This window comes from Ischnura elegans, chromosome 7 (genome assembly GCF_921293095.1).
Source record: "Ischnura elegans chromosome 7, ioIscEleg1.1, whole genome shotgun sequence".
Taxonomy (NCBI): domain Eukaryota; kingdom Metazoa; phylum Arthropoda; class Insecta; order Odonata; family Coenagrionidae; genus Ischnura; species Ischnura elegans.
The window spans coordinates 22175919-22192368 of record NC_060252.1 but is presented as its reverse complement, the minus strand read 5'-3'; the positions used below and the strand labels follow the sequence as shown (position 1 = coordinate 22192368).

General features: G+C 36.3%; 1 protein-coding gene across 5 annotated transcripts in view; it reads left to right on the top strand.

The window, feature by feature from the left end:
- Positions 1-13959, top strand: part of LOC124162005 (tetraspanin-11-like) — a 206801-nt gene extending 192842 nt beyond the window's left edge. For all 5 annotated transcript variants that reach the window (XM_046538325.1, XM_046538324.1, XM_046538326.1 and 2 more), the window contains 5 exons: positions 1960-2151; positions 3928-4098; positions 6245-6340; positions 10465-10596; positions 12622-13959. In XM_046538325.1, the coding sequence (XP_046394281.1) occupies positions 1960-2151; positions 3928-4098; positions 6245-6340; positions 10465-10596; positions 12622-12669 (639 nt within the window). In that variant the 3' untranslated portion in view covers positions 12670-13959. The remainder of the gene's footprint in view (positions 1-1959; positions 2152-3927; positions 4099-6244; positions 6341-10464; positions 10597-12621) is intronic.
- The last annotated feature ends 2491 nt before the right edge of the window (positions 13960-16450 follow it).

The following is a 16450-nucleotide window of genomic DNA, read 5'->3' as shown; positions in this document are numbered from 1 at the left end:
CCAGCGCAGCAATAACTCATGATAAGTTGGATTGCAACTGTAGTGGTCAGAATTTATTTTATTTGAACTATTTGGAATATTTCCTGTTAACTCCTCAATCTGCTCTATGCATATGCTGGAATACATTTCATGGAGAAGTCTCAGAATGTTGTCATTGAAAAAAGTAACTCTTGCCGATGCTATGTAGTCACTCGTGGTTGGGTATAGGTGTTTCGGCACCAGAGTTCAGGCGTAACTGAGTTTCTGGTTACAATTACATCTACCATCCACTTGAAATCCTTACATGTACAAAATGTAATTTTAATCTAATAATTGCTTTTTGAACTTAGGTACATAAGCATTACTTTTTGGCATACTACCCTACTGAATGAAGTGCATAGTTCAAAAAGTCCACGCTATGTAAACGAGTGCATCCTCAAAAGCATAACTATGCCAAGTTATGATAATGAGTGCTGTATGACAATGTATCTTAAATGTAAATATGTAAGAATTATGTACTTGCAGTGGCATAACTGTGGGGGGGGGGGGGGAATGAGGGGGATAGATACCACCCCCAAAGCCTCAGAGAGATTAAAAAATTATTTAAAACTATTGTCTAGTTTTGACATTTAATAACTGCGTCTGCTTAAATTTAATTTTTTAGTGCGAAAATGATGTGAAATGTATTTCCAGGCATGTTAATTTTCAAAAATTTTCCCCAATGGGGATGGGGGATCACCACCCCAGGCTATCCTTTCCCCCCCCCCAAAGCATAGTCCTAGTTACGACACTGTGTACTTGAATGACGAAAGTTGATCGAGATGCATGATCCATTTATAAGATAGAACTAAGGTTATTGAGTGGTGAATCCTGAGAAAACGTGGGAAAATACCTCATAGATGTCTTCTGCTGTTCTGCTGTTGTGTTGTGCTGTGCAGTGCTGCTTCAACTGTGGATCATAAACAAATACATTATTTGTTGATAAAAAGTAAAGATTTTTAAATTGTATTTAAAAAAATAAGTCATCCTATTATTATAATGTGAAGGCCTCGTGTGATATAAAAAAATCCTAGAGTAACTAAATTTTAGGTACTCATAAATGTATCTAGTTACTTTTTAAAATTACAACTGGCACTTTGGACTGAGTACAATTTTTTTTAAAGAAGCTGCAAATGAGTCCAATCGCATGCATTTGTTACTCAACCAAACTGGTCGGTGCCAGCCTTTTACATAGGCACCAATTGGCGGCTCGTGAGTCAAATGCTGGGAGGGGCACACTCCACTGAGGGGCCAAAATTTTTTAATATTTCGTGTCTTTTATTGAGTTTTTAAGGCAATCTAGAGACCATTGTGATTCACTAATACACAAAAAAATCACTAACACTTAAACACTAGCAATCGCTTACTCGAATAACTCAACTACGATGAAGCCTATTTACATTAAAACAATTTACAAACAATAAGTCAACTGGTCACCAAAACAAGGTATTCTGAAACACTGCAACACCAAGATTATAAGGCTGCTCTCTGGCGTGGTGATGTCAACTCACTACATACGCTCTCCGCATGCTCAAGCGGCATCCCAAGACTTCCATAAGGCACAAGCTTAGATGCGCCATAGCAACAGCAGCCTCCACCACTGCCACTCTCCATATAACTACTTGGTGATGGATTGGGATGTTCTTGCCAGCGCCCTGCGGCTACAAATACGAACTTCTCGCGTGTTTTGCGTTTTATTACTATTTTTGCGTGTTTTTTCCTAGATTTTCGATGCATGCGATTGAAAAAACACTTTATTAAATTAGATGTATAATCATAATTGAATGGGTATTTAATTGTTTTCCTTTTTCAAAACTTTGGGAGGGGTGGTGTCCCAGAGTCCTTATGGGCAAGCCGCCACTATAGGCACCAACATGAAAAAAATTCAATCAAGAAGAATTGAAGATCACTTACTCTTAATTTCTCACATATTTTTTTCAGATTGGTGGAGTGGTTGTCCTGGGAATTGGAATATGGACGCTAGTTGACAAGTCGTTCATCAATGAGCTCTTGGGGACAAACTTATTTGTCGGATCAATCTACATCCTCATAGTGACTGGAGCTCTGATTTCTCTCGTAGCATTTTTTGGATGTCTTGGAGCTGTCAAAGAAATCAAATGCCTTCTCCTTATGGTGAGTCGTTTGCATATAAGTAAATATGATTATGCGAATGTACATTAATTACATCAAAGTGCAATTTTCTGTAATGAAGAGATTGTATACTTCCCTGATAATGACATTGCCAAGTTATTTTCTCATCGTTTGTGTGTTGCCTTCTGTTGCTCTTTATCTTTTGCCTCTCTGGATGTATTAGTTTTAATGGGTCAATATCCTCCTCCAATCTTCAAGTGGGCAGTATCATAATGGCGGAGACATTAATAGGACACATGATTTAGTATGTTGTGAGTGTAACAGTTAAAGTAGTACATTTCGATGGCTAAGTTCTAACAACAGTTATCTCATATTCGGCCGGTTTGAGGCAGGTACCTTAAACAAAGTATAATACCACTAAAAAAATAAAATGCAAGCAAAAAACAACTCTTCCTTTGCAAATGAATGCTTCTTTTACAGTTTTATGAACTTTTGATTTTTAATTTCAGTGTAGAAGTAAAAAAAATTAATTGTCTTTTTGCTCTCCTGAAAAGTTGCTATTTTTGAGATCCGTGTTGTTAGAACTTAGCCATCTATATCTTGAACCTTAAAAATTTCCTTTAAGCTACTCCTGGAATCATCAATTTTATATTAAATCAGGTTTCACTCTGGTGGTAGCTTGCATTGCCTTGAATAACAGTTTGCGATCCTTCTGTTCCCCTCCATTTCTTATCCCGACCGTAATAGAAGGTGCCTTTGAGCTCATAATCACAACAATGGCTGTTTCAAGCAACGCTTCTAGTTAGAATAGAATAATGTTATTGTAGTGGTCGGCATTTAAACTGTCTACTTTCATACTCAGATACTTATTCCTTTCCTCAAATAGGAAATGCAGTTCAACTAGAATGTTATATTTCTCTCTTAGCCAAATCGCAAGATAATAAATTTCAGGGCTACCAGCTAGGTGAATGAACTACGTTTTGTTTATTTGATGTCATCTTATGCTGAGTATTTCAAACCCATGTTTGATTTTATCCAAGGGGGTACCCAGGATCAAAAACTAAGGGTGGGTACCCAGGATAAAAAAAAGGGGGGGGGCAAGCCATGGTCGTTCAAGTCTTAACATTTTTGCATGGAAAAGGTGAATTAAACCAGCATTTTAAGAAAATTGTAACTGTGCTTAATTCATCAAAATTATTTGCTTGAAAAAAAATATTTTAGTTACATGCCTTATTCTAATATCATTTTTCATGGGTTGAAAGAAAATTTGTTTAAAACTTATGTTTCAATCCAGTTCTGATTTTTGTAAAAGACTTCTGCAATTTTGCTTCTAGGGGGGGGGGGGGGGGGGGGCAGCTGCCCCCTCCTGTTCCCCCCCCCTGCTGGGTATGCCCATAATTTTATCTGATGAGATAAATTTTGCTTCTATAGGATTAGCATGGACAAGATAGCCACCCGTCAAATATCTCTTTGATTGAATCACATCTTAAGAATCCCTGTAGTAAATGAATAATATATATTTATTTTCTACCAACTTGTTTTTTTATGACTTATGTAATCCCTCAGTCCTTGAAGAAGTGTCCTGTCGATAATGAGCAAGAATATCTACTTAAATCATTTCATGGTAGATACACTATAAAATGCAAGCTGGACTGGATCTCTGATATGTTACTTCCAGGCTCCCTTTACCCACTATGTTAGGCAATGTTCGAAGATTTTTAATTCTCCCTTTCCTTCAGCGGTATCTTACGTTAATCTTTGGTGTGGTCTAATCTTAAAATTGCTGGCCTTATTAACAGGGATTAATTTTCATTCCAGTATTTCATCATTGTATTCATCATTTTCATTGTGATGCTCGTTGGTGGAATCTTGGGCTACGTGTACCGGGAGAAAGCAAAGTCGGCGATGGAGCAGGAAATGCAGCGCTCGATTCGTCTCTATGGCGAGAAGCAGAGCATTCGAGATGCTTGGGACCAGACTCAGGAAAATGTGAGTTTATATTGAATTAAGGTATTGCTCTGCCACTCTTAATGTAGCGTTCTCCTATTTCCCTTGAACTTTCTGGGAGAAAAGTAAAGGGGGTATTTTTCTTTAGCTGTGTAAGCAATTCCAAAATTGGCGTGGGCACCTGGGTTACCATTCAGTATTTCCAAAATAAAGATGTCCACATTAGAGAGCAGTTGCATTTTAAAATTAATCCTTCAATGAGCCATTCATTGCTCAAGGTAACAATGATGACTTATTGTTAGTGGAAATATACTGTTCGTGTGGAAGTGAGCTGTTTTTCATGTGTTTCATCGGCGATAACTCATTGAACTTCTAAATGATACCCATATTTGCCTTTTGAATGAAAGTTAAACTAAGTTATTCCACATAAAATATTTATAAATAATCTACCCAACTCTGTGGAAGGTGGTAATACGCCACCGAAAATTTAGTACTTACCGTGAGTGTTTCTTATCCTTTTTTTTGGTGTGTTCTGTGACTCTGCCCAACCTAGGGTTTTTTTTTACAATATTAATTTATTTATATTTATTTATTTTATTTTATGTGGAATAACATAGTTTACTCTTCATTTAATATGAATAAATTCTGTGAAGTAACACGTCAAACTATCAACAACAAATTTGACTTAATCTCTGATGACATCCAAATTTGAGCCAAAATTTGGAAATACAGAATAACCCCCTGTTTATATGTATGATTGTCTTGAGGAAACGTTCCCCTGCGCCAGGAATCGAACCAAGGATCTTTGGCTCTCTGGACCACTGCCCAGTCCACTATGCTAACCATGCTCTTTTTTTGTCTAGGAATACCAATTTTATAGCCCATTATTTAAAAAAGTTTATTTGAACAGATTATAAAACATCTCTATTCTTAGGGACAATTTAATAATTTTTGGTTAATATATTTTTTGGAGCTTGAAAATCATGGTTATTGTTGTCTTTCGCTTACGGTCTCCTGTTTAATTTAATGTTATTCTGAATTGAATTGCCTTACTTAACCTTTCAGGAATGTATTCTCAAATTAGGGTTATGACAATATCATGTTCCGGTTTACTCTAACTAGATGTTAAATTAATATGAATTCCAGACCTGAGTGTTATCGTCTGAAAGAAAGTCTCCTGTTTAAGGGTTGTGGGTGGTTGGGGAATTGTGTATCTACTGATTAGTGTGTAAAAAATGCAATATTTGGTCCATTGAAATACTAAACAATAGACTCGGGTTGACTCGGGTGGAATTTTCCAATTACAGAAGAACACACAAACTTATGTATTTTTTTATACTTTAATCAAATTACACTGACCTTAGTTTTCATGGATATGTAACTTTTTATGATTTATTGCGAAGGACCACTATCCATTGAAATATTAGTTGGCATAAATTTGATTTCAGTGTGGAAAATTACAAAAATTTGTGTTTACTTCTTTCATTATCATTGAAATACTATTTGAATGGTCTTATCAATTGCTCTTTCACTCAGTAGGTTTTCGCAGGTTTTTCACACCCCTCTTCTTGTATGGGCGTTTTCCTGCAGTGGGTTTTTTCGCTGAAGGATATTACACCCTTATTTTTTTATACAAAATTTTAATACATACTTGTTTATCTTTTTTGACATTTCACAAATAGTGTACATTGTATATCTTTTGCATTGTAAACATTTATCTACCATTTTTTAATATGTTTACATTGACGCTATTGAGGGTTTAGGTGGAAGAGGGGACTTGTTAGTCTCAGCCTCACCTGAATAAAGGCATATTATTATTATAATAATTATTATTAGTATCATTTTACATGCTGTTGCATGTATGCTGTTTTTGGGGTTATTGCTCTACAGATCTTTTAACCCTTATACTGCAGGAATGTTTTTATATGTTTTGTACTCTGACGGTGGAAAAAATGTTTTTAAACATTTAGTCATTGGTCGACTACCAACTTCAGTTTCCCCAAATTTTTAATGTTTCCCGAGTAGATCTCAAGTGCACTTTCAATCACTGTAGAGATCGCCAATGCGACTCTCTCCCCAGCCAACCCAGAAAAACAAAACATTCAAAAATGTTCCTGCTCTCAAAGAGTTAAATCAATGTGAATATCATTTTCAATTTATTAATGGTTGCAATGTGTACTTTTTTCAGCTGCACTGCTGTGGAATTTTGAGCTACTCAGACTGGAAGAACAACATCCCAGAGAGTTGCTGCAAGTACATCAGTGGCGATAGCACCAGCGGGAAGGTATGTCATAATAGAATTTGAGACACTCGCATAAAAATTTCCATGCACAGTTTATCCCCACACTTTTCGATGGGTTGAAATGATCTTGGATTTCGACGTATATGATCTGAAATGATTTTGTGCCAACTATTTAATGTTTCAAAATTCACCGATTTTGTTTCCAGTCGTACATTATGTCATCAGCTATGTAATTCCATGCCTCATTAGCTAAGGAAAGGTATTTTTAACACAGCAAAATTTACATGCGTTGCTATACTTTAAACTGATTCTTTGTCCGGAAACAATGCAGATTCACCGCATGGCAGAATTCCCTCAATGACCAATTCTCAGGAAAGAATTAATATTGTAAAGAAAGGGTCTACTTACTGTTCAACCAAGGCACTGTACAAACAATGGTTTACAAGTAAATTTTATTCACAATTATTCTTACTCAATGGCTGCAATCGTATGGTGCATTAAAAGAGTGTGTTTTTACGTACCATAAACTTATTTTCTGGGTGATGATGGTTTTAATAGTGACATGGTAATATTCCATTCGATATTTATTCACCCAACTGGTTTTGGCACTTACTATGCCTTATGATGCCAGAGAAATGCCCCCCTTGTCAAAAACTTCAATGATTAAACTGAAGGAATTACTCACCTTATGAGGGTGGGAGCAGCTAGAGACTATGCACAAGGCTTACATTGTTTGGGCAATTAAGGATAGATATTTTTCAGAGCATATATTTTTCAGAAATTATACATTTGAACAGATATTTTGCATAATGGTTAGGTTTAGGACCCTGGTAGAAAAAAGTGTGTTCATTCAGTGTTCTTTTTATGTTCATTTAATGTTCAAATTGTGTTCCTTCTATGTTCACCGAATGTTCACTTTATGTTCTTTTTATGTGTTTTGTGACAGAAAGAACATAAAAAGAACACAAAATGAACACTGGTCTGTGAACATAAAAAGAACATAATTTGAACACAAAATGAACACTTTTTTGAACATCAAAAGAACACAAAATGAACATAAAAAGAACATTTTGTTGAACAGCAAAGAAAAAGCTTTCACGGAAGTCCCATCATTACCATGAACACTTACACATCTTAGTGAATCAGATGTCAGTGTTTGGATAAGTCTCAAACCATTTTATTTCCAGCTTTTTTTTATGAAAAACGAACTTATTCACTGAAGCCAAATGCTCAGGCCTTATCCCTGTTAAGTATGCAATAAAGTACATATTGAGAGTGTTTTCAGGTGTTCCTTGATTGCATTCTCGGATCGTTCAATGTCCATTTTTTGATGATATGCCTTCATTTTGGGATAATTTTCCCGGAAATTCATTATTTTAAATTTCTAGAAATATTATGGAAAACTGCTAAAAAATACAGTTTTGTGGATTTCAAGATGGCGAAATTCAAACTCATTTTTGGTAGACAAAGTCTCCAAAATCATCTGTATTACTTGTTTTATGTAAAGCTACTTGTCATGACACATGAACTGCAGTTATCCACAATCTCCTCCAAGGAATGAGAATTTTTATACTGGTTTATTTTAAAGAACAACAAAGAAAAATGTTCATTTTGTGTTCAACATAGTGAACATAAAATGAACATATAAAAAAATGTTCAATTTGTGTTCACCATGGTGAACATAAAATGAACACAAAGTGAACATAAAATGAACGCATAAAAAAATGTTCATATTGTGTTCACCATGGTGAACATAAAATGAACTCAAAGGGAACACAAAATGAACATAAAGAAAAATGTTCATTTTGTGTTCACTGAGATGAACATAAATTGAACATCAAAAGAACACACCAAGAAATTGGTGAACATAAAAGAACACCAAAAGAACATCAAAAGAACACTTGAACACTGAATGAACATATAAAGAACACCAAAAGAACACAATTTTTTCTACTAGGGGAATTTGTCTCTCCCCCAATAACCATTAAGGACTTGCTAGGTGGTACACAGTGAACAAATATCACCTTCTTTTATTTTATTTTTTGTGAACGGCTGGTGTCATTTCAACCTCTTCCACAGGTCTTTCCTTACAGTTTGCAGGTTAGCATGTAGGTGTTAATGCTATTATGTCCACATGTTCACTTGAGGTTGATTGAATTTGCAGATAGCCTTATTATGTACGTACTATGCATCAAAAAAGCTTCCCAACCAATGGAGTGACTTCACTCTTTGAAGATTTTTGGTGGACTTCCTTTATTGCTGTATGATTTGTAATGATAAATTGAAGTGCTTGGAACGCAGGCTTTTGCAGTGAGATGTATTGTTGTCAATGGCTTTCGGGAGCAGCTACGTGTTGCGCTTTCATGGGAGCTTTCACATCCATTATAGATCGCCTGATGATGCGACTTGTAATGGATGTGAAAGCTCGCATGACAAAGTGCAACACGCAGCTGCTCCCGAAAGCCATTGACAACAAATTTAAGTGCTCTTACTTCATGTTTGTGGCCTTACATATGGCTGATATGTTAGGCCATGTACATGAAGATTGAAATCGGAACATCTTCATGGTAAATGTTCTTAGTCAAGCCTAACCCTTAGGGAGGTGGCCTGGCATTATTTTTTCACAACCTCGTTGCTGAAAAAAGATCGTATTTGAGTTTACCTCATCTTGTTCCTAAGAGTGAGTACTGTAAGAAAGGAAACTAATTTTTTGGTTGAGTAATAAAGGCGGCATTTTGTTGGGATACTTTTCCCCCTGTGATATGTGATCCTTAATTAAAATATCTTGAGAGGTTTTATTGTATTTATAGGAACATCTAAAGTGTTCAATTTTAGTTTTTAATGAGATTTGAGTGATGCCTGATGTTTTATTGTTGTAGCTGTATGTTTGTTGTCTTTTTTTTTAGCCCTAATGACGCAAAATGTTAATTTCTGAAAGGAATTATCAAAATTTATCAAAGGCAGTGAATATAATTTTCATTTATTGAGACCTAAAATCAAGGTATTTGAAGTGGTATTAGTATCAGAGGTTCTGAATTGTAATACTGTAATTTACACCCTTATAATCTTCATGTTGTTGCCAATTCCTTTAACTTTGATGTAGCGTTTTCATCATTATAACTGTAATGCATACGTATTTCTCTGATGCCCTTTGACTTTACTCTGTTGTTTCAAAAACTTGTGGAAATACTGCCTTGGCCTCTAATTTTATGGATTTTCAATTACTTAAGCATCGTTTGTAGGTAGATGCGAGTGTTTGTGATGTTGGAATTCTCCACAGTCCTGAAAAACATGTCTTACTAATGCTGGGGAAAATTTCACCACTTTCAAAAGTTTTCTTTGATACATATTGGGGCCAATAATTTGCTTCTCGATTCTGAGTGGGAGAGAACTTCGATTAGGGAATGAAATAACCACATGATGTAGGATACTATCAAGGAAGCATCTGATATACAAAAATTCAAGGAGCAGTTAAGATGATGTTTTGAACTGTGTAGAGTTAGGAATTTTGTCTATTTGCCATGTCTTCCCCCGTAAATGAAGTGTGATATGTACTTCAACTATTTACTCATAAAAGGACCCCTTTTAACTTGTTTGCGCAACCTGTGAAGCACCTCCATGTAAGAGCTGGCATTCGCAGTCGGTCGAAAGGTTATTATCTCCCTGTGAACCACTCTGTGCCTTTAATTTGGTCTCATTTTCATCAATTATTGACGTTGACTGGCAACCAGCATGCTGGTCATCTTCAATGAGTTCCCTCCCATCTCAGAACATCATTTACCACTTGAACAATGTTGAGGGGCTCACGGTAGCATCCCTGTAGGTATCCTTTGGCCAGCCCGTTGGCTCTGCTCTAGATTTTTCTTCATTTTGGATTGCGACTGCACTTCTGAACAGAGGCTCACGGAAATCGACCTGCCTACTATTCACTTTTCCGCATATGACTGGAAAAAATATCGAACTCCATTTGTGCTACAGAAATTCAGTCCTAATGCTTTTTGATACTACCCGGTATACTTTTAGCAAATACGTGATGGTTTGAAAATATATTAACGGTGTTTTTAAAGAGAAGGTGGGTGTATTTTTAAAGTAAAGGTGAGCCAATAATAAATAAGGGGTATACAAGTAATGAAGGGAGACTATATAATGGATGTCTTCCATTGCAGAAATTCCCATGCCAGAGTGTTCCGAACCCACTGAGCATCTACACGGAGGGCTGCTTGAATGCAACGGAAAGATTTGTCCGAGACCACGCAGCTATCATTGGGGGCGCTGGAATTGGTGTTGCATGCATTATGGTATGTAGCTATCAAGTGAACTGCCTCGCATTTTAATGATAATTTATATTTATAATTAAATTTTAGTTCCATTAGCCTTCTACCTCTTTTAGCAATAAGTAATATATCTAATTTATCTTTTGTAACCAACGGATAACTATAAGAGGCAGTCAATTTATAATTATTTTCTCAGCAATCTTTGAAACCATCATGATTTGAATAATAAACTAAGAGAATAATAAGCAGTAGTGAACATCATGGTCTGCATTACTGGGTTATTCATGATTTAGATTAACCTCTAAGGGCCTGGGCTGGTGTTTGTTGTCTAGAGTAGGGGTCTCCAAAATACGGCCCGCGGGCCGGATCCGGCCCCCGGAGGTCTTCCATCTGGCCCGCACACTCGTTTCAAGTAGCGTGCTATTCTCACTCGTTTAACACTGTGAGACGCCTCTAGGAGCATTGCAGCGCTGTAGTGCATGTCAAAGTGGCCTTCGACTGTTCGTAAATAAGATATACCCCATCGGATACTTCAGTAGACGTTGGTATCGAATGCTTCAGTCATCGGCAAATTTGCTATCCGTCCCGTGGAGCAATTCGGAACTTGGGATGTGGCCCTCGTGGCCTAGTAAATTGGAGACACCTGGTCTAGAGTATTGGCTTTCCACTTCATGGGCCTGGGTTCAAATCCCAGCAAAGTAAGAGATTTTTGCTGAGACTGTCTGATCCCTGCTTAAGTGCTTTGTCGAAGGCACTTCAAGCTCAGCACTACTTCCATGATCAGACAAGAAGTTAAGATATGATCCATTGATGCTGTTTGTTAATCTATCAGCTGCTGAAAATGTTAAATTTAATTAATGTTTAATTAATTACCTTTGCTAAATAATGTTCAGTTACCAAATTATCCTTAAAGTTGTTTGCGTTTATTTTATTGCCATAAAAATAGATTTTAAGGTTATTTTATGATTATTTTTTTAAGTAACAGAAAAAACAACTTCAATTTCAGTTACTTTTTCAGTATTCAGGTGTTTTTTTAGTACTCTCTTGTTTCTGTTTTTTGATTGGTAGCCTTCTTCTTGTACCAGAAGCCATGAAATCAATAAATTATGTGTAACCTAGTTGGGTTATAGTCAAATTTTGACCAATTAATAAACTTTTTACACAGCAGCGTTCCAAAGAATTTTGCAGAAAGTGATGAGAAAATGATTTCTTCTTTTTGTGGTTTGAGTAGCACCTACATTTTGATAAAAATTATTCCAGTTACCAGTGGCAGATCCAGTGAGGGGCTAGGGAGGGATATAGCCCCCCCTTGGGTATCCAATTTACACTAGATAGAATGGAAATTTTGTTCGGACCCACATTGCCGCTTGGAGGTTACCCCCCAGGACCCTCACCTAGCCCCCCCTTGTTCTTATCCTGGATCCTGCGCTGCCAGTTACTGCTAAATGCCACTTTATTGACAAATAAATGGTAGCATTTTTGATGCTTAAGTGATATCACCAGTGGTATCTATTTGGTCTATTATCGTTTGAAAAAGTTGTCACTATGCTGCTTACAGAGTCTCTGCCTGCTATGTATGATATACCTCTCTTACATAAAATCATAGTATGCATTTTTCATTTAATTACATTTAATATGGTGGGCCTTTCTTACCCATGAGATATTTTACAACTACATAGCAATTCAAGAAAATTAATTGACAGTGGTACAAAAAAAACATGACAACAAGGCTCAGTAAGTGCAAACACAAAAAACAGAAAAACAAAGGAAAGAACAAAATATAAACCTGTACAAACTTACACATACACTTGTATCCCAAATGTGGATACCTGGGAATGCATGCCAAAATTTTCACACATATGAAATACATTGGAAACAATACCATTCAAAGTATTCAAACAAATATACTGTATGGTATACAGTAAATATACAGTATATATAGTATAGTTATGTAAAAACATTTGTCATTTCATTTTTGTTGCCATATTTAACAGCACTGTGGAATTCTGGAAAATGATTTGCTGATTTTTGCTGTCTTATCTCTTTCAGCTTCTTGGGATGATATTTTCATGTGCACTCTTCAAGATGATAGAATAAAGTTTGCATCATTCATGAAGACATAAAAAAATCACAAGATTCGAGTTATTTGCGTGTGCTGGCATCTGAAGGGATGAATTTAAGGGTTGATTAATTGCTGCAGTTTCATCAACGAGACGGGACTCTTTCACAAATTCATTTCACCAAGTGAAACCACTCATCAAACATTTGTAAAGCATATTTGTCCATTTTTTGTAAGATTATGTGGCTGAACTTAATTTTATTGACATAACATAGATCTTTTCTCTTACTTTGTGTGTATTCATCTAGTGATTACTGAAAATGTACAAGCTAGAGTTTATTCTTCAACTTTTTCTTGCAATTTGCAATGTTCATGGTGCACAGTTTTAGTGTTTGCACAATATTTTAACTGAGAAGATTTATAGAGCCTTGAAAAGGTGAGCGTGGTTATGACTCGAGCATATCGCGAAGCTGAGGCGCACAAATGCCAGTAATGAAGTGTACTGTCAAACCAAAGATCTGCATGAACCATGGCACAAATATTCATCCGATCTGGAACATGTTGAGAATTCATTTCATTGGGTTCATTCAGTGGGAGTTTGTTAAAGCTCTCCAATGTAACAAATTTCATGAAGAAATGAGTGATTCCTCTGAAATTATTCTCACTCCCACCATTGAATATATTTACTTTGTTTTCAAGAGTTGTCCAACCATTATTTTTGATGGATTTAAATACTTTTGTTGGAAGATAGTTTTCAGCAAAAATGAAAAAACTAGTATTGCCATCCGTGGCCATAATTCTAGCGAGGCTAGTGGCCAGTGGATGTACTATATAAGAAGCTGTTATTTCAAAATCACATATTAAGAGTGCAATTATAACTACAATTGAAAGACTGCCATGTCTAATTTAATTTGGATCTATATTTGGCCTTTGACCAGGTTCTCAAGAAGGAATTATTCTTACACCGCTAATTCTGCTTTCATGAAATATTGTTATGAATTGCATTTAAAAGTTTGCCAAGATGGTTTGGCAAAGTGAAAGTTAAATTGTCTATGAAGACATATAGCTATTAGGTTTAAATTCGAATGTAACAAGATAAATGTATCACTCTGTCAATCAGATTTCCTGTTTGCATCTAATGCATTGATGTGATCTTTTCAAATTGCTTTTCTGTGCCCAGTTTCTGTCATGAGCAGAGGACTTGTTGGAGGATTTAATTATTTTGATACAATTTGTATGTTTTTGAATTTCAAAAAATTATAAATTCTTCTTGCTTGTAATAAATTTCCTGTAATTAAATTTTCTTAGGGAATAAACATTTTTCAGTATTTCAGCTTTTTCACTTATTCTCTTTGCATTCATTTGTGGCTGCAAGTGCTATGGTTAGTGTCAATATTTATTAACATAGTGTTCATCACCTCTTCAGTTGTCTCCAGTTTAGATCTTATTAAATGAAATTTAGACTGCCTGCTCTCCGGAATGTAAATGATTTGTCATAGATTGAAATGTAATAGATTTGCCATTAGTCCTACATGTATTAACTCAGTTATGGTTATCCTACCCTTTGATGTTTAGCCTATGCTGAGCCTTCGCATAGAGTTAACTAATTGTAAGTGAAAATGCATTACATACTACTCCGCAAGCCACCACAATAGGCGTGTGGGAGGGGGTGTTAGGACACAAGCAGTAAACAAATAAAAATGCAATGCTCTAACGAAGCTCCATCAAGCATTTACAAAAGTCTTTTATTTTATATTATTTTATTTATTTTATATTTAGTCAGGGGAAAAATGAATTCCTTTTACTATCCGTTTGGAAAACTATCTCACTTGTCATTTTTGTCGGGTTTGGAAATATAGTTGAGTTCAAATATGATGCTCTCCATAGATACCTACTATCATTGGTCAAGCAAGGTAACCTCCGAGTCTCTAGCAGATCCTAGCCTGTATTGTTCAAAAGCCATGAATTTCCTTTGTATTTAATTAAGGTCAGAGTTAGTCATTATGGAAAATGAGTCAGGACATTCATTGAGGTACTTCCATTTTTGCACTACCATATATGAGTGGGTCGGAAGCCAAGGAGCACAAGTGATTTCTCTTTTCTATACAGAGTTAGGTACAGAAATTAGGTATAGGAAACAAAGGAGATCAATTAGAAACTTAGTAATGCATTTGATTTTCCACTGGATGTCAGCACAGAACACAGACTCACTCTTCTCCCTTGGCAACCAGGATTTTGTGCATTTATTCTAACAATTAGCTTAACTTAACTCTGTTGAGAAAATATCACTTGTACCCCTGGGCTTCAAACCCACTCATATGTATTTGCTGTTGTTTGTTAGAGTTAACGGTGAGGGTCATTGGAGGGTAAAGAAAATTGTATTCCCAAGGTCTAAAGTTAGAATGAGATAAGGCATAGCCAAAGGGGAATCTAAGTGCTTCAGTTAGATATTTCCTTTGAAAATTTAGCAAAACCCTTTTCCTTTTGGAAAAAAAACCTAGGAAGACCAAAGCGTGTTGTAACTATGCCTGTTTCGGTGATATTCAACCATGAATATAAAAATGAAGCACTGTGTAAATGAAATTTATGATTTTCCAATGCATGGAAAATGGAGAAAAAAAAACAATTTTAGTTAAATATTTTGGGCGCTGCCTTGTTGAAATCGAGAATCAATATCATGAAAAAGATAACACAGTTGATTTATTTCCACAGTTTTTATTTCTTAACCAACCTAGGTTTTGACAATATACACTCTCATTATCAAGGTCAGTGGCGCAGCGAGGCCGGGTTTTGGGGGATAAACCCCCCCCCCAGAGCTCAGAGAAATTTTTAAGTTCAATCCATTTTACTTAAGTGGATTGATGTTTCTAATAGAATAGTGTAAGGATTAATAAAATATCCGTCAGAAAGCCTTAAAACTCACCATTTTGAACCATTTATCTTAAAATTCCGCAATTTATTAATTTCTCACCTACCGCTTATCCTGGTGGGTATTCCATACCCCCACACACCCCGGTAATAGTTGCCCCTAAACCCCCTCCCCCCCAGCCTTAATTCCTAGTTGCACCCCTGATCAAGGTACCTGTTTTTTTATTTTTGATGCCTTGATAATGGCAGTGCATACTTTTGAAACCTATGTCAGTTAATCTGTGGAAATAAAACAACTTGTCGTTTTAGAAATTTTACTGTAATTTATGATGTGTATTCCGATGCCACCCCGTGGCAGGTAGCCTGGGTATGCCCGCAATTGGATAAAACAGAGATTTGGGCACTACCAAAAGAAACACCCATTTATAATGCAGAGTGCTTGACAGCCCTGATGGCTGCAAATCATATGTTATGTATCACCCCAATTGGGATATATATTAATGTATACACGGACAACACCGCAGCAATGTATAGTCTGCAGAAAGGAAGAGGTTTGGTGTTTCGCAAAAACAATGTAAAGACTTTGTAAATGAAAATAATAAAGGACCAGTCACGAAGTGTGACCTGGCGCTACGTCCCGACGGCCCAAAATCCAGCCGACTGTCCTTCTCGGACCGTCCTGCCTCCCTATGCCAAGCAGTGGCGGTTTGCCCATAAGGACTCTCGGACGCCGCCCCTCCCAAATATTTGAAAAAGTAAAAATAATAAAAATCTATTAATTTATAATTATACATCTGATTAATCAAAGTGTTTTTTCAGTCCCATACATCGAAAGTGTTGGAAAAACACGAAAAGAAATAGCGCGAGAAGTTCGTATTTGTAGCCGAGGGGCGCTGGCCAGGACGTCCCAATCCATCCCCATGCAGTCATATGGAGAGTGGTAGTGGTGGG